General features: G+C 41.9%; 1 protein-coding gene and 1 pseudogene across 3 annotated transcripts in view; one reads left to right on the plus strand and one right to left on the minus strand.

Annotated features, from left to right (window-relative positions):
* Window positions 1-5,124: 5,124 nt before the first annotated feature.
* LOC120235784 lies at window positions 5,125-5,628 on the plus strand (annotated as a pseudogene).
* Window positions 5,629-10,116: 4,488 nt separating this feature from the next.
* HADHB (hydroxyacyl-CoA dehydrogenase trifunctional multienzyme complex subunit beta) overlaps window positions 10,117-18,923 on the minus strand; it is a 37,745-nt gene continuing 28,938 nt past the window's right edge. For all 3 annotated transcript variants that reach the window (XM_039238269.1, XM_039238270.1, XM_039238271.1), the window contains exons 8-16: window positions 18,667-18,854; window positions 18,177-18,357; window positions 16,964-17,085; window positions 13,946-14,025; window positions 13,818-13,865; window positions 13,067-13,154; window positions 12,674-12,748; window positions 12,110-12,274; window positions 10,117-10,424 (exon numbers count right to left, since the gene is read on the minus strand). In XM_039238269.1, coding sequence (XP_039094200.1) covers window positions 10,389-10,424; window positions 12,110-12,274; window positions 12,674-12,748; window positions 13,067-13,154; window positions 13,818-13,865; window positions 13,946-14,025; window positions 16,964-17,085; window positions 18,177-18,357; window positions 18,667-18,854 — 983 coding nt within the window. In that variant the 3' untranslated portion in view covers window positions 10,117-10,388. The remainder of the gene's footprint in view (window positions 10,425-12,109; window positions 12,275-12,673; window positions 12,749-13,066; window positions 13,155-13,817; window positions 13,866-13,945; window positions 14,026-16,963; window positions 17,086-18,176; window positions 18,358-18,666; window positions 18,855-18,923) is intronic.

The following is an 18,923-nucleotide window of genomic DNA, read 5'->3' on the forward strand; positions in this document are numbered from 1 at the left end:
ATGGGATGGGAATGCTTTCTGTTGAAATGGATATGCTCTTGAAAACATTTTTCTTATAAACATGGATCTGTGTGAGTATTTTCATTGTACAGAAATCAGCCCAAATAGTTCTCTAAATGGATTCAATTGTTTTGTTCAACTAGAAGATACCAGCTCAGCAGGGCAATTGCAACGGTCCTATGCCTCGGACCTGTTCCAGCCCCCATGGGAGGTGGGCGGCCACTGAAATGGCGAGGGCTTTGCCTGCTGGTTTCCCTGGCAACAAAGTCTTGTCTCAATTGCCGGTACTTCATTAATATTTACAGTCTTGATTTTTTTTCTTTTTCTTTTTCTTTTTTTAAAAAATTTTAAATGTTTTTATTTATTTCTGAGAGAGAGAAAGAGACAGAGTGAGCAGGGGAGGGTCAGAGAGAGGGAGACACAGAATCTCAAACAGGCTCCAGGCTCTGAGCTGGCAGTCCGCACAGAGCCCGGAGCGGGGCTCGAACCCATGAACCATGAGATGATGACCTGAGCTGAAGTCGGACACTTAACCGACTGAGCCACCCAGGCGCCCCTCTTTTTTCTTTTAAAAATTTTTTTCTTTAAATATTTATTTATTTTTGAGAGAGAGACAGAGTGCAAGTGGGAGAAGAGCAGAGAGAGGGAGACACAGAATCAAAGCAGGCTCCGGGCTCTGAGCTGCCAGCCCAGAGCCCGACACGGGGCTTGAACTCATGAACCAAACTGTAAGATCATGACCTGAGCTGAAATTGGATGCTTAACTGACTGAGCCACCCAAGTGCCCCAAGTCTTCATTTTTCTAATTATAAAATTACTTTTTAAACTTTCTTTAATGTTTATTCACTTTTGAGAGAGAGACAGAGTACAAGTAAGGGAGGGCAGACAGAGGGAGACACAGAATCTGAAGCATGCCCCAGGCTCTGAGCTATCACCACAGAGCCTGATGTGAGGCTAGAACTCACGAACCATGTGATCATAACCTGAGCTGAAGTCAGACGCTTAACCAGCTGAGTCACCCAGGCGCCCCAATTATAAAATTATTTTTGAATGGTTCAAATAATATACATTCACTTTAAAAGCAGCAGAGACCTCTGAGTGTGCTTCTGTAGAAATATGTGTTCTCATATTTCCTTCTCAAATGATGACACATAACTCAATGCATGCTAAAAATGCATGTAAGAATTGACAAACGAAATGACATTAAGCCTTTGTTCCCTTGGTTGTCACATAAAAAAGGACTGAACAGAAGGTTCTGGAGGTAAATATAAGAAAGTGAGGATTTCGTTTCTAAATTGCATTTCTATTCCATTTCTAAAAAGATGGTTTAAAGAAATAAGCAGACAGGTGAGCAGATGAATGCACAAAGGATGTGCATTCTAGTGTGTTTATATTCTTAATAAAGAGCACTCGTTAAAACAAATGAGGATATATCTACCAAAGGTATGCTATATGGTCATTAAACATGATGACGCATAGCCACACCTACCCATATGGAAAAGCGTTTAGGCTCTACAGCTAAGTAAGACAAAAGGGTTCCAGGACAGCATTATAGTAGCCAATTTTGGTCCATACCAAAATTGGTCCCTTTGTGTCCAAATATGTGCACTAAAGAGGAGAGACATCAAAATATTAGCAGTGAGTCTCTCTACTTGATTTTTTATTTTTTTCTTACTCTATAAATATTATTTGCATTATTTCTTACAATGAGCATGTAATTCTATGGTAGAAAAAAGTAATTTTGAAAAAGCTCTTCTGAACATTTTGCATATTTAAAAATAGAGACTTGGGGTGCCTTGGGTGGCTCAGGAAGTTAGGTATCCGACTTCGGCTCAGGTCATGATCTCGCAGTTCGTGGGTTCAAGCCCCACATTGGACTCTGGGCTGACAGCTTGGAGCCTGGAGCCTGCTTCAGATTTTATGTCTCTCTCTCTCTCTCTCTGCCCCTCCCCTGCTCATACTCTGTCTCTCTGTCTCTCAAAAATAAATAAATATTTAAAATTTCTTTAAATAAATAAAAAATAAAAATAGAGACTTGACAAGCAAAAAACAAAACAAAAATTCCATCTGATCAATGATAGTTCCCTAAGTATGGAGGGGGAAAGGGGCTCCTGGCTGCTTAGCGCAGCCACAAACATTGCCAACATGTCTAAATGCTTTGTCCCTTTCACAATAATGCATTTCTTTTCAGAATAGTATTTTTCCTCAGGATTTTTATCCTTCAGCCCCACATTCTCCCATTTCCTCTCAATCAATGATCCCTCTTCACTGAAAGAGAGTAATATACCAGTAATATACCAGAGTCCCAGATAAACCACAGCGGGTACAGACAGAGGACCTCCGAGCCATCCATTAAATCCCAGAAAAAGGCTGGGCGACTCTGCTCCTGCTCTTCACTCCTTGAGAGAGACTGGAATTTGAGAGGCCTGCATAAAAAATAAAGATAAATGAGAAAGGACAGGGGGAGAAGATAGGCTGAGAATTAGGATTCCTCTCTCTGGAAAGATGGATACAAAGGTGGCAAGAATTTATCTGTTTTGCTGGTTGCTGTAGCTTCAGCGTCTAAAATATGCTTGACATGTAACAGGCACTCAGTAAGTATTTATTGAGTGAACGGACTGTACAGACCACGGGAAGAACTTGGACTTTTGCTAGGAATCAGAGACCACAAAAGAAGCAGACAGCGAGGAGGGGGGTGGGGAGCGCAGTGGGGAAGTGCATTTCTGAAGTTTGAATGAAAGATGAGGGCAAATAAAGGCTCTTCTCTCAAATGGTTATTTGGTGGAGCAGAGGGTCTAATTAAAGTTTTATATGAAAACAGAGACACAAGTTGGGATCTTTAAGAACAGCATAATGGGGGTGGGGGGGCATGTGGGCTGTTCAGTGGGCAGGGCCACCGACTTTGGCTCAGGTCCTTATCTAACGGCTTGTGAGGTCCAGCCCCGCCCGCATCCGGCTGTCTGGTGTCAGCACAGAGCCCACCTTGGATCCTTTGTCCCCCTCTCGATGCCTCCCCCCTACTTGTACTCTCTCTCTCTTAATAATGAATAAACATGAAAAAAAAATAGCATAACCAATTTGAGATACTGGAGAACAGCAACGTGTATTTTAGATGGAGGCATCTATAACCACGACAGCCAAGGGTCGTCTTTTATCACGGTCATACTACCGAAAATAGCTCAGCTTTCTCTCACACATATAGAATGTTTAGAAATAGCCTATAACTTATGTAAAGCTGGGTGAACCTGACCTAACCGCAGACCCTAGAACTTTAGAAATGCCGCCAAAGTCCTCTCTGGGCCGCTCCCACTGCCTCTCGCCCAGAGGTAACTTCTGCTCTGAATGTTTTTGACTTAACACTAAACTTTTTGGGGTGGAACACGGAAAATTTACCATTTTAACCATTTTTTAAGTTACAGTTCCATAGGGGTAGGTGTATTCACATTGCTGTACGACCAATCTCCAGAACTCATCATTCAAAACTGAAACTCTATACCTATTAAAAAACTCCCCATCCCCCCTACTCCAGTTCCTGGTAACTATGATTCTACTTCCTATCTCTACAAAGGTGACTATTTTGGTGTTATGTGGAAACTAATTTGACAATAAACTATTTGTAAAAAAAAAAAAAAAGTGACTATTTTGTATACCTTATATAAGTAGAACCACACAGTATTTGTCCTTGTGTGACTGGTTTAATTCACTTAAGGTTCATCTATGTGGCAGCACGTGATAGGACCTTGCTTCCTTTTTAAGGCTGCATAGTACTCTACTGTGTGTGTACACACATGCAGCCATCAATGCGCATTCGGGTTGCTTTCTCCTATTGGCTATTGTGAATAATGCTGCTATTAATGTGGGTGTACAAATCCTTGCTTTCAATTCTTTCGGGTATATACCTAACCATGGAGTTGCTGGATCATATAGTAATTCTATTTTTAATCTTTTGAGGAACGATCATACTGTTTTCCAAAGCAGCTGGACCATTTTATAGTCCCACCAACAGTGTACAAGGGCTCTAGTTTCTCTATAACCTCACCACCATGTGCTACTTTCTGGTTTTAGGGGTTTTTCTTTTAATGCTTTTATTTATTTTTGAGAGGGGGGAGGGGTAGAGAAAGAAGGAGACACAGAATCAGAAGGAGGCTCTAGGCTCTGAGCTGGCAGCACAGAGCCCAATGCAGGGCTCTGACTCATGAACTACAAGATCATAACCTGAGCCCAAGCCGGATGCTCAACCGACTGAGCCACAGGTATCCCTGTTTTCTGGCTTTCTGATACAGATTCCCTAATGGATGTAAGGTGGCACATCAGTGTAGTTTGCTTAATGATGTTGAACTAGTTGACTAGTGATGTTGAACATCTTTTCATGTGCTTATTGGTCATCTGTATATCTTTTTCAGAGAAAGGTCTATTTAAATCCTTTGCCCATTTTTAAACTGGGTTGTTTCTTGGTTGTTGAGTTATAAGAGTTCTTTATATGCTCTGGATATTATCAGATAGATGACTTGCAAATATTTCCTCCCATAGGTTGCCCTTTGACTCTATCCTCTGATGCTCAAAAATTTTTAATTTTGATGAATTCCAACCTATTTTATTGTTGTTGTTGCCAGTGCTTTTGGTGTCTTAGCCAAGAAAGCATTGCCAAATCCAACGTCCTGTAGCTTTTCCTGTTTTCTTCTAAGAAGTTTATCAATTTAGCTCTTATGTTTAGGTCTTTGATCCACTTTAATTTTTGTACATGGTATAAGGTAAGGTTCAACTTCATTCTTTTGCACGTGGCCCATTTTCCCAACACGATTTGTGGACAAGACTCCTTTCTCCACTAAATATTCTGAGCACTCTTGCCAAAAATCATTGGACCACATCAGATTTATTTTTGGGCTTAAAAATAAAACAACAACCCATTATTTCCAGAAGGTTTTCCTCAGGCCAGTGGCTGAGCCCTGCTGACCCCTCCAGCCGCCCCTCCATTGACTGCCTCTGCTGGCTCCTCACTGAAGAAGCTGAGCAGGTGAGAGGAATCTCTTCCCTTGGGTGTGCAGGTCCCTGTTAGCAGAGGCTTTGAGTCCTCCACCACGGCTGATGGCTGCAAGGGATTGAGGCCAGAATATTCCTTTAGAAATGAGTTGCACAATTGAGAAGACACCTCCTGATGCTGATGCTTTTATTGAAAGACTGAGAGATCATGATGACGCAGCAGAATCTCTGACTGAACAAACCACTGCTCTCAACAAGTGAGGAGAAGCGATGAGCAGTATCAGGAAGAAATTCAAGAACTTAATAAAGTTGCAAGATATCGGCCACAGCCCACGTAAGTTGTGGGGATCCAGCAAGAAAACAGACACATCAGAGAAGTACAACAAGAGAGCAAAGAACTGCATACATCCCTGGAAGAACCTCAGTCTGCCTTGGAACTTCTAATGAGCAAGTATCAACAGCGAATGTTTAGACTGCTGATGGCTAGCAAAGATGACCCAGATGTGAAAGTGAGGTTAAAAGAGCAGCACTCTGAGACCGACATGGGATTGTTGTAACAGCTCTAAAGGAGCCTTCCTTAATGAATCTTGACACATCTTTGAAACATCTCAACATGAACCAGAGAGGAGACCCTTAGAAGCAAATTAGAAATTACAATCACATGTTGATCAGATAACGGAAATGGCAGCAGTAAGGAGGAAGGCCATTGAAATTGATGAGTGACAGGGTTGCAAGGTACTAGAGCAAATAATTCAACTCCCAAGAAAACAAAGGCTTGAGAGAGAGCCATCACTGAACTCAAGAACCTTTTTTTTTTTAAAGTTTATCTATTTTGAGAGAGGGTAAGCACATGAGTGCATGTGTGCACGAGTGGGGAAGGGGCAGAGAGAAAGGGAGAGAGAATCCAGACTCAAGGCTTGAACCCACGAACCGTGAGATCATGACCTGAGCCTAAATCAAGAGTCAGATGCTTAACTGACTGAGCTACCCAGGCATGCCCTCATTTTTGAACCTTAGGAAAGATGTGTCTGAAAGTTCATCTTTGACAGTATTAGCGACCAGTAGCGACCAGAGTCTGAGGAAGAGCTGAAGAGCCTATGTCGGTGAGCTTCATACAAGGCTCCAGAAGGTCACCGGGACTGGCCCACTAAAGTGAATGAGGTAACGGAAAAATCAATCTCGAGCTAAGCTTTTTATTTCCTATAGTATGCGCAGTGCATTGGCAATGACATTTTCTTTTTTACTATTTGAGAGAGAGAGAGAAAATGCGAGCCAGCGGAGAAGAGTGGCAGAGGGAGGGAGAGGGAGAGAGAGGGAAAAAGAGAGAGAGAGGGAAGGAATCTTAAGTAGGCTCCACACTCAGTGTGGAGCCCAATGCTCAATCCCATGACCCCAGGATCATGACCTGAACCAAAATCAAGAGTTGACACTCAACCGAATAAGCAACCCAGGCTCTCCTATAAGTACTCATTTTATTTTTTACAAAATATGTATCTAGTATGTAAATTTTTAAAAGCCACTAGAAATAGAAATGGACTTTAACATCAACTGAAATCTAAATTTTTATTTTGGATTTAAAAAACCCCCCACTATTTCCAGATCTTACCAACTTTCCACTAATGTCCCTTTTCTGTTTCAAATCCAATCCACGATACCATATTACATTGAGTTGCCATGTCTCCTTAGTTCCTCCAGTCTAAGTTTCTCCATATTCTCTTATTTTTCATGACCTTGAACACGGTCTATATAGATGTCCTTTAGTTTGTGTTTGTCTGATGTTTTTTCATGATCCAACTGGGTTAATGGGTATGTGGAAAGAATACCCCTGAAGGGAAGCGTCCCCTTGATTACATCATGCCGGGAGGCATGTGGTACCTACATGCCAGCACTCATGATGTTGACCCTGGTCACTTGGTGAAATCAGTGTTTGCCACGTTTCTCCCCTGTAAGGTTGCTTTGTTTGCCCTTTTCATACTCTATTTGCTGGAGTTGAGACATGAAGTCCAGCCCACGCTCAACCGAGGACTGGCATGTTCCACTTCCTGGAGCACAGAGTCTACATATATTATTTGGAATTCTTCTGTACAAAAGATTTCTCTTTAAAAAAAAAAAAGATTTCTCTTTTCCCGTAACTGTTTTAGAAAATATTTTTTATCTCATATGTAGGCATCCTAGAAAAAGACTTAGTTGTGCCTGTCTTTGAACCTGGTCAATGAACATTTGTTATTTACTATGCACTCTCTTGCACATGTCTCCCGCACTCATGTGCTGGGTCACAGACTGTGTGTCCTATTCCAATGTGCAAGATGATGCCACAGTTTTCCAAAGTGGTTCATATCAGTGTGTGTTCTCACCAGCAAGTGTGTAATAGTTCCTACTGTGCCACGGCCTCATCAACACCTACTATTGAGTCTTCCTCATGTTTCCTGATGGGTGTAAAAGAATATCTCATTATGAACTAATTTGATGTTTTGTTACTAATGAGCATCTTTTCAAGTTTAGTCTCCATTTCTACATTATGTTCTAAAAAATGGCTGTTAATAACTTTTGCCCATTATTTTGTAAGTTATCTTTCTTCCTTCTGATGTACGGGAATTCCCTATATTACCTGGGTCCTTTGAAAGATACATCTATATCAGAGTAACATAGATCATGAGAAAGATAGATCTCCTTTGTAGGATGTATCTGTATCTTTGTCCCTTTTGTGGGCTTGTCTTTCCATTCTGTCACATAAAGAACAAAAGTTCTTACTGCAACATAGGCAAATTTTTTGTAATGTTTATTTATTTTTGAGAGAGACAGAGCACTAGTAGGGGGAGAGGGCAGAGAGAGAGGGGCCCAGAATCCAAAGCAGGCTCAAGGCTCTGCACTATCAGCACAGAGCATGATGTGGGGCTCAAACCTACGAGCCACAAGATAATGATGATGTGATCCAAAGGCAGATAGTTAACTGACTGAGCCACCATTTTCTTTAGGATTAGAATTTTAAATGTCTTGGGGCTCCTGGGTGGCTCAGTCAGTTAAGTGTCTAACTTCAGCTCAGGTCTTGATCCCGAGGATTATGGGTTCAAGCCCCGTGTTGGGGCTCTGGGCTGGCAGCTTAGATCCTGGAGCCTGCTTCAGATTCTATGTCTCTCTCTCTCTCTCTCTCTCTGCCCCTCCCCCGCTTGCACTCTTTCTCTCTCAAAATGAAACATTTAGGAACTTGAGGGTGTTATGCTCAACGAAATAAGTCAGGCAGAGAAGGACAGATACCATATGTTTGCACATATAGGTGGATTAGGAGGAACTTAACGGAGGACCATGGGGGAGGAGAAGGGGAAAAATAGTGGGGGAGAGGGAGGGAGGCAAACCATGAGAGACTCTTGAATGCTGAGAACAAAAATGAGGGCCGAGAGGGGTGGGGGAGAGAGGAAGGGGGGTGATGGGCATGGAGGAGGGCACTTGTGGGGATGAGCGCTGGGTGTTATATGGAAACCAACTTGACAATAAACCATTTTTTAAAAATTTTGTATCTCCAACACCTTAAAGGAAAATAAAAGGTATATGAAACATTAAAAAAACCCCAAACTTTAAAAGGTCTTAAAAGAAGCCTTCCTCTGCCCAACCTAAGGCCATAGTGGTATTTTCTTAAAATACTTTTTCTAAAAATTTAATTTTTTTAAAACTTTAAGAAAGTTTTTTACCTTTTATATTTATTTAGACTTGATTTTTGTGACATATGTGCAAATGTATTGGTTTTCAGTATTAAAAACTCCCATTATGTTGGACTTCCCAGTGAGATGATGGGAAAATGATGCTGGCAGTCTCAAATCTCTTTATAAGCAGTTAGCACTCACCCCTCTGCCCGATCTTGTCCTGAACCAGAGGAGGACTCTGAGTGCCAGTAACCTACAGAGATCTGAGCAACATTCACAGAAACGGTCACGACTGAGACTTGAGTTCTTCAAAGCACTAGCGTACGCAGTACTTAGTGCAGGTGATTGTCAAGAGTTGTGGTTTTTTGGTTTTTGGGAGGAGTAGAGACAGATTCTTAAGCAGCCTCCACACCCGACTCTTTAGATCTTACTTCACCAGTGAGATCATGACCTGAGCCGAAACCAAGGGCGGGACGCTTAACCAACAGAGTCACCCAGGAGCCCTAAAAACCGAAGAGTTTTCATTACGTTGACCAAAATTAAAAACAATTTTTAATGTTTTTATTTATTTTTGAGAGAGAGACGGAGCATGAGCAGGTGAGGGGCAGGGCAAGAGGGAGACATAGGATCCAAAGCAGGCTCCAGGCTGGGAGCAGTCAGCAGAGCCCAACGTGGGGCTCGGACCCACGAACTGCAAGACCATGACCTGAGCCAAAGTTGGACACTTAACTGACTGAGCCACCCAGGTGCCCCTTTTTAAAAAGTTTTTTAATGTTTTTATGCATAAAACTTCTTTACACTTGATTTAAATCCTGGCGAACAGAAACATCTCCAAACAGCAAAATAAATTTGCCCCCATGGAGAAATGGGGAAACCGGTGTTATTCTAAAGCAGGACCCTCTTTATACTCCGAGCAGCCACACGGTAGTGGACTAAAATAGTGAAAAGTTACAAATGAGTAATTAAAGGCAAAATCTGCCCCCAAACCATGGCAACCACTCTACCTCTAGTAAAAAAACAAGGCAAACAGTTCTTTAATACTTCCTCACTTTATTTTTTAAATTTTAATGTTTTTTATTTATTTCTGAGAGAGACAGCGTGAGCAGGGGAGGTCAGAGAGAGGGAGACACAGAATCCGAAATAGGTTCCAGGCTCTGAGCTGTCAGCACAGAGCCCGATGTGGGGCACGAACCCACGAACCGTGAGATCATGACCTGAGCCAAAGTCGGACACTTAACCGACTGAGCCACCCAGGTGCCCCTAATACTTCCTCACTTTATTAACAGGGTACTTATATATCTAAACATTTACTGTAAGTTTTCAGAGATATTTAAACTCTGAATTAACTTTCCATAATTAAGTTTCTTTAGGCACATCGGTTTGTATTTTATAGAAAACACGTATCTTTAGGTCACGGATAGGAAAGAGTACACCTTACAAATGTTACAAAGATGAATCCAAATCTCAGTGAACCTGAACCTCTCTCCCAAACCACAACCACTCGTTGAAATATTTAATGAGAAGAGAGACCCAAAACAATGGTTTAAACATAACACTGAGAGATTTTGGTGATTAAGAAATCCCTGAAAGAGTAGTAAGCCATGATTACTGGAAAGCTCAGAACACTAGCAAGGCAAAGTATTTAAGAGAAGGCCACAAACTGTCTTTTCCTACGAGGAGCTAGGAACTAAGGACGTCAGTTAGTAATGCATTGGAATGGCATTGCCTAGTGCGAGTGCTGCGCAGAAACTCCAGGTCACCTCTTCTTTATTATTTTGGATAAGCTTCCACTATCATCGCATGGCCCTGTAAGGGAGGGAGGGAAAAAAAAAGTTCCATTAAAGCAATGCAAGGCAAGGAATCCAGCCAGTCCTGGTCCTGCTTCTCAAATACCGTGTGTTGCTCTCAAACACGGGCAAGGGGAGCGTGGCCACTGGCATCAACTGGGTGGAGATCATGCTAAACATCCTACAACACAGAACACAACCCCCCATAACAAATGATTATCTGGCCCCAAATGTTAATAGAAACAACGCTGGGACCCTATACTCTAAATCCAGAATGCCAGATTCTTCCTCTAATTGCCCAGTCACATTTGCATCACTTATTTGGCGCTTGATGAAACAATGCCAAGTTTTATCTATTTTCTAAGTACATCATTTCCTCTCTCCTTCACCGTACTGTAAACTTCTAGAAGAAAGGTACTGGGTGGTGTTCTTCGTTCATTCACAAAAGCATCCAATACTGGGTTTTACTCCATGTGCTAGGTGAACGGTCAGGGAGCACACTCTAGAAACCACAAGCCACTAACCCGCGTGGACTGCCCACTCCGCACAAGACTGCGCACTGGCTATCTCTCTCAGGTAAGCCCGGCACAGACAGACAGGAGGGCGGCTCCAGTCCTGACCATGGCTTTCCCTAGACGAAGTTACACAGACTGAAAAGCACTTTTCATCATGAAGTCTGAAATACTCCAACTTACAAATAACTGACCCGTTGTTTCTTCAAAGCTTCTAAGACAAGCCGTAAAGGCTTTTAAATGCAAGATGTTTAAACTTTTATATAGCTTATTTATCTTGATCAGCAACAGACGGTTTCTGTAATCTGGAGGAAAACCAAATCTGCTTCCATCAGGATTGGGGAAAAAAAAGATGATTATCAGCCCTCCTTCTGGATTTTATTCCCAGAGTGAAATGCTGTAGCAGGTAAGAAGTTGTGTTTACAATGCAAGTAAGGCCAATGAAAGAAATCTGCAGAATAGCAAATTACCCCCAAATAAATAGCAATAAGTTATCCAGAGGTAAATCAGTTCTCCAATTAAGGTATAATTCCGTTTTTAGAAAGGATAATTTACTTCTTGGAGAGATTTTATAGATATGGCCTCATGGTGACTAGATGAGTAAAATTTTATTTAAAAAGAATATCTCAAAATGTTAATAATGATAGTGTCTTCTGAGGGAATTACAGGTGACTAATTAAAAAAAATTTTTTAAGTTTATTTATTTTGAGACAGAGACAAGTGGGGGAGGGGCAGAGAGACAGAGTCCCAAGCAGGCTCTGCATTCAGCACAGAGCCTGATGTGGGGCTTGAACCCATGAAACCATACCATGACCCGAGCTGAGACTAAGAGTTGGATGCTTAACTGACTGAGCCACCCAGGCGCCCTGCCTCTAATTTTTTCCTATACACTTTCTGTATATAAAAACATAATGAGCCTGTATTCCTTTTAAAAATAAAAAAATATATAAACATTATTATAGGAACAGAAACAGCTCGAGTTGAAAAACCATCTTCCTTCCAAAGTACGATCAAGAATTAGAGTTGCACCCTCTCCCCCCAAAGAGGTTGCTTTTTTCCTAGTTGTCTGTCATCAGAAACACTGCTCTGAGGCTGTTGTGAAGTTAACTAAAGGAACCGTGCTTCGAAGGAGCTGGTTTGGTTTCCAAGAAAACGGCTTTCCTGAAGCGCCTCTGCAGCTGCTGTGACATACCTGTCCACCAGCGGCACAGGCGGCCACCAAGCCATACTGGCCTCCCTCCTTCCGTAACCTGTTGGCAGCTGCCATGACCAGCCGGCAGCCCGTAGCTCCAAATGGGTGTCCCAGGGACAGCGATCCGCCCCAGTTGTTAAACTTCTCCAAAGAAGGTGACCCAACCTGGCTCCCACAAAAACAGACACAAACATAACGATGAGTTTACTTAAGTATTAAGCCGGACTCCTAGCAAGAAGAAGGTAACAGAGATAGAGAAAATTACTAACTTGAGACACATCGCATATTATTTTATTGTAAAGAAAGAAATTCTAGGTCAACTCTGAAAGACACGGTCTGTTTATTTTCATCTAACACCAGAACCGGAAGAACAAAAGACAACATAGAGTTTTAGTTTCATTTTTTCTAAAGATTCCCAGGAACTATTTTCCAACTAAGAAATAAATGCATTTTATTAAAACAGAAATATCTTCATAAAAAGGAACAGCTTTCCCCTTCATATTTTTGTCATCAGCCCAAATATTACTGTGCTTTGGAAATTCAAGGATACTTTTAATCACTTACCTTAGTTTTTCTACCCATGTAGTTTTGTGCAAACCAATCAGAATCCATGGCTTTGAAATTAGCCAAAATCTGACCCTACAAGGGAAAGGACCTTGTTATTAATGTCCCTTGACATTAAAGTTGAGCAAATCTTTAAATCAGTTTTCAGTGACATTTTCCTAAGGAAACATTTGCTTCTTTTGAAGGGCATCTAAGAGACCACTGCAAAAGGTGTCTTCAAAACTGCGCCACTGGATTCCTCACACTTATGTCCCTTCCAATAGTGTAGGTCAGTACTTCAAATATAAAGCTCTACTCATGTTTTAGTGCTATCATAAAACACACTTGGATCTCCCAAACACGGACTACATTTTTTATGATTACAGTCCTTTGATATGTATCTAAGTGACTTACTGAGAATGCTTCATGAAATTCAAAAGCGTCAATATCAGTCATTGTTAATCCTGCCTTTTCCAGAACTTTTGGAGTAGCATATGTTGGTCTAAAAAGAAGAAATAATGTGTTACAACTTTAATTTTTAAATCTAAGAACTCCTTATTCTCTAAGGTGAGTTTTAAATAAGGTATTATAATGCCCTCCACTCATTCACTGGTTCTTCTGTACAAATATTAAGTGCTGGGGACACAACAGTGAACTAAACAGACGTAGCCTCTGTCCTTATGAAGTTTATATTCTAGAGTCAGGGATATAGCTAATAAACTATGAAAGAAGAGGACAGACAAATAATGTGAAGAACTAGAAAAATACAGGGCACACAAGGGCAGAACATAAGGAAGAGCATGGCTAGTCTGAAGGACAGAGCTGTGAGGGATGGGAAGACAGTCCAAACACTAGGAGGCTTTTATAAAAGCCTATTACAGAGACTGTAGCAATATGAAGAAATGCTTATGACACCTTAATGAAAAAAATACATTATATATATGTGTATGTATATATATACATATAAATGTAGAAATTTATTAAAAAAAAGGAAAAAAATTTAAAACTATAAAATGATATACCAACATAAAGGATCATTTTTAAGAATCCAATACACAAAACAATTATGAACTCAGAACTTAATGTACTTTGAAATCTTTAAATAAATGTGGGTAATCAAATACTTCTAACTATAGTCCAAGGACATTTCTACACTGCTACCTACCCAAGTAAAAGTTGATCTTTTGGATCCTGAGACACATACACAAAATCCCTAGGTAAAAAACAGAGGGGTTAGTTCCAATAAAAAATTAAAGAAACCGAGGTGGCAATTTATTTGAACATTTACTTTACCTCAAATAGGCCTTTGGCTTATAGCCCATGGCCAGAGCTTTCTCCTCTGCCATGATCAGCATTGCAGATGCACCATCAGTCTGCAATGTGAAGCAGAAAAATAATGTTAAATTCTTCAGCCTTTCTGGAAGTCTCTGTACAACCAATTTCTATGTAGTGTTCCTGAATCTATCAACTAATTACACTGTCCAGAGAGATTTTATAAAACAAAACTATTTTCATTTTATCCACAATTAATAGGCAATGCATATATACGCGCTAACCCCATTTTTTTTAAGGAAGAGGGTAGAAGAACCTGCTCAAAAGTACCATAATTTTAAGCAGTACCATAATTATCAAAATGGACAAAGAGAATAGCTAACTTCAGAAGTATGTATTCATAATAAACCTAAGCCAAAAGATTTTTGCTTTTGGCACAGAAGATGAGAAATCTTAAGAATTAAACGATCTCTCATTTACTTACTTATTTTTACATTTTATGGACTGTTTCTGAGCTGTTTCCTGCCTGTGGAAGGAAACACAGGCTTCGAGGGGATCCGGAAGAAACAGGAAGGCAGCTGAGCATATCAGAACCATGGTCTTTCCTCTCTGGACACACCCCATATACTTTTTTCCAACTGACAAATCAAGAAGTTGAGAGACAAAGAGCTACCACTGAAAATAAGCTCTATACCATGACTTTATTAAAAGAAAGCTCAAAAAAAAGGAAAAATAACCCCAAACCCACTACTTTAGAGTTTGCAACACGAGAACAATTTCTACCACATTCTATGATTTTTAACTCAGTAACCCTGAAGGCACTACAGAGCTAAGGTCTGGAAACAGAGGTGAGACTAAAGATCATAAATGGTTTATGGACACTACATTAATATGTTCAATGGGCCATTGTGCAAAGTTGCAACGAAGGTGGTGTGTCCTCACGCTTCCCAAAGCCCACATGTCTGTGACATGCTGCCTCTGATGATGTGCATGTGTGACCTTCAGTGATGACACCTGCCCCTTTAGCACATCCCAGAGTAACCAAGGGAGTTCAGGGCCGGCAAGAGTACAGCCCACCCTGTACGGCCCCATCATTCATTGTGGTTGTGGGAATGATTCTCTAACCAGTTCTTCACCGCTCACACCTAACATCCTGCTGGGACCATTCCAGGCACCCCTCCCCGAGCCCAAGAGTGGGCATTCAGCAGTCACTTACCAAGGTCAAATACATCAACACACACCCATGTCTCCACACAGTGTATGCAAGTAAGGAAGCTATATTGTAAAAGAAACGCTGACCAGCTAAGACTCTACCCAGAAGACTATACCCCAAGGTGGCAGGAGAAAGAAACCACATCTTCTGAACAGAAACAGAATCAAAAGGGATGTTTACTTAAGAAGAAGCCAAGAAAACAAGGAAGGATATGAAGCTAGATGCTGATAAATAAAACCACCACCACAAGAAATGAGAGTAGATATATTGATTCTATATGTTTACAGGAAAATGCTTATAGAAATTGTTTATAGTAACATACCATTATAGAGCATCATTTTCTTTTTTTTTTTTATATTTTTATTTATTTCTAGGAGAGAGAGAAACAGCGTGAGCAGCGGAGGGTCAGAGAGAGAGGGAGTCACAGACTGAAGCAGGCTCCAGGCTCTGAGCTGGCAGTCAGCACAGAGCCCGACGCGGGGCTCGAACCCACGAACCGTGAGATCATGACCTAAGCGAAAGTCGGACGCTTAACCGACTAAGCCACCCAGGCGCCCCTAGAGCATCATTTTCTAACTGGCTGAGCTAAAAGATATCTTGTCACCCTCTCTGCCAACTTTCCACGTCATACAACTCCTCAAATTCACATCCTATGCTCCAACCAAGCTTCCCCCCGAAGAAACCCCTGTTCTCATACCTCTTTGCTGTTCCCCTTGCTTAGAAAGCATTTATTACACTTCTTGAACTGGCCTGTACCTTTCCTTCAAGATTTGCTGCTCAAATGCTACCTCCTCTACGGAGCCTCTCTGACTCTTTCCCTCTATGTGTCTTCTTGTTTAGGCTTGCTCACAACCACCCGCACACCTTCTCCTGGCTTTACAATCACTGGCCTTTCTACCCCCAGGGCCTAGCACAGCTAATCAAAGTTTCCTGCCTGGTTAAATGCCTGAAGAGAACAGCTTTTTTTTTTTTTCTCCTTAGTTTATTGTCAAGCTGGTTTCCATGTAACACCCAGTGCTCATCCCCACAAGTGCCCTCCTCCATGCCCATCTCCCCCTTCTCCTCTCCCCCACCCCCATCAGCCCTCAGTTTGTTCTCAGCATTCAAGAGTCTCTCATGGTTTGCCTCCCTCCCTCTCCCCAACTATTTTTCCCCTTCTTCTCCTGCATCGTCTTCCATTAACTTCCTCCTAGTCCACCTATATGTGCAAACACTTCTCTGCCTGACTTATTTCACTCAGCATAACACCCTCTAGTTCCATCCATGTTGCTACACGTGGCCAGATTTCATTGTTTCTCATTGCCATGGAGTATTCCATGGTATAGATAAACCACATCTTGACCCATTCGTCAGCTGATGGACACTTAGGCTCTTTCCATGTTTTGGCTCTTGTTGAGAGTGCTGCTGTGAACATTGGGGTACATGTGCCCCTATGCATCAGCACTCCTGTATCCCTTGGGTAAATTCCCAGCAGCGCTATTGCTGGGTCCTAGGAGAGTTCTATTGTTAACTTTTTGAGGAACCTCCACACTGTTTTCCAGAGGGGTTGCACCAGTTTACATTCTCACCAACAGTGTAGGAAAGTGCCCGTTTCTCCACATCCTCACCAGCAACTAGAGAACAGCTTTTTGTACCAGAATGGTGGCTAGATTAGGGGACTCCAAAGGCCTTAAAACTAGGATTCTATTTTTTAAAAATAATTCCATTTTAGTATTATTTTTATAACCGATAACTAAAGTTTTGCCCCTTATTGATAATACATACAAATAGATCTACTGAGTGGCCACAAGACAAAAGTCACTCATAAACCCAGAGCACACAGTTACCAGGAAAGAAGAATTTGCAGCCGTCACTGTCCCATAGGGCTTGATGAACGCAGGTTTTAGCTTGGCCATCTGCTCCAGAGACGAAGGACGAATGCCATTATCTTTGGTAACCGTATCTTTCCCTTAAAAAACATGAACTTTTTAACTCTAAGGAAGCACAAGCTTTATAGATCTTCTCTAGAGAAATAGGTTTTAAAAACTGTAAGAACAAATGAAATGTAAATCATAGCTATTTACTAAAAAAGAAAGTCTTTTACAGTTATCAAGATGTCATCGAATTTTAAACTACGCTTTTTTTTTTTAAGTAATCTGTACACCCAACATGTGTCTCGAACCTACAACCCCGAGATCAAGAGTCACATGCTCTCTCAACTGAGCCAGGCAGGCCCCCTGAACTATGCTTTGAAGACATATGGGAAATGAACAACATGATCTAACAAAAGGATACCCTACTTTCTTAAGATATTTATTCACATTTGGCTTCTCTTCTATTCAGAAATATGAAGAATTTTTAAAATGGGCATCTATATAGAAACTAAAATACAGCAGGAAGATTCTCATAAAAACTTTTTTTTTTTTCATTTTTATGTCTTTGAGAGAGAGAGAGACAGAGAGCAAGCGGGGGAGGGGCAAAGGGCGAAGGAGACACAGAATCAGAAGCAGGCTCCGGGCTCTCAGCTGTCAGCACAGAGACCGACGCGGGACTCGAACCCACGGAACGTGAGATCATGACCTGAGCCGAAGTTGGCCGCTCAACCGACTGAGCCACCCAGGTGCCCCAAAACTTCTCTTCTTTAAAATGTTGTGGGGCACCTGGGTGGCTCAGTTCATTACGTGTCTGACTCTTGGTTTCGGCTCTGGTCATGCTCACTGTTGTGAGATCAAGCCCCGCCCCTTGGGCTCTTCTGCGCTGGTGGTGTAGAGTCAGTCTGGGATTCTCTCTTTCTCTCTTCCCTCTCTGGGCCCCTCCCCAACTTGGGCACACACTCTCTCTCTCAAAATAAACAAACAAGCATTTAAAAAAATAAAATGTTGATCTGTTACAACATAAACTGAACCTTGAGTCCATGTTTAAAAGTGAGTATTCTGGACACAGAACCAACATACTTATTGAAAAGTCATTTGGGGCTTTGGGAGTTTCCGAAGCGATTCAAGACTCGCTAACAAGCGGCACGAAGCATACTCCTTTACAAAGCTGAGGAAGCCATTTTACCTGGTACTTTGAAGGGCACCACGTCAGACAGGAGTCCTTCATCCTGCGCCTTTTTGGCCAGGCTGTGAGAGCGCAGCGCGTACTCATCCTGGTCCAGCCGAGAAACAGCGAAGGCGGCGGCCAGTCGGTCCGCAGAGTGGCCCATGGTCTCACTGGTGGAGAACTCGGCCACTGCAGGGAGCTGGGGAAGGGGACACACAGGATCAGGTATACTGTCACAGGTGCTATACCATCCCCAGGGTTATCTGGGAAAGTCAAGACCAAGACAGAAGCTTTTTGTGAGCAGGGCATCTCTAAGGAGGGCTTACAAATTCTCATTTTCTAAGCACGATTTTTTCCCCCATCTTGAATGAATAATTAACCTTCCCCTGTAATTAGCAGAATCTACAAATGAGCATACGTGACCCCATGCTATTTTGCCCAATGCTGTGTCTTTGCGGGGGGATGCTTTGGAAACACAGGTCTTTACGTGAGAGTTCACAAGTCTTACCTCAGGTGACAGGAAATTCAATCTGAATTTAGAGAGTAAAGACAGTCGCTGGCCCAGAGTCTTGGCCTTATTGAGATCAAGCATCATCTTCCTCATTTTCCTTGAATGACGAATAGGGACATCAGACATTAACTCTACGCCACCTGCCACGACCACATCACACTGCCCAGAAGCGATCAAGCCAACACCTACAGGGCACAGGTTACAGGTACGTGAACACCTTTTGCAGAAATGCTCAGACCACTGACAACTGAAGC

Source organism: Hyaena hyaena, unplaced genomic scaffold, assembly GCF_003009895.1.
Source record: "Hyaena hyaena isolate Hyena2069 unplaced genomic scaffold, ASM300989v1 scaffold_138, whole genome shotgun sequence".
NCBI classification, from domain to species: domain Eukaryota; kingdom Metazoa; phylum Chordata; class Mammalia; order Carnivora; family Hyaenidae; genus Hyaena; species Hyaena hyaena.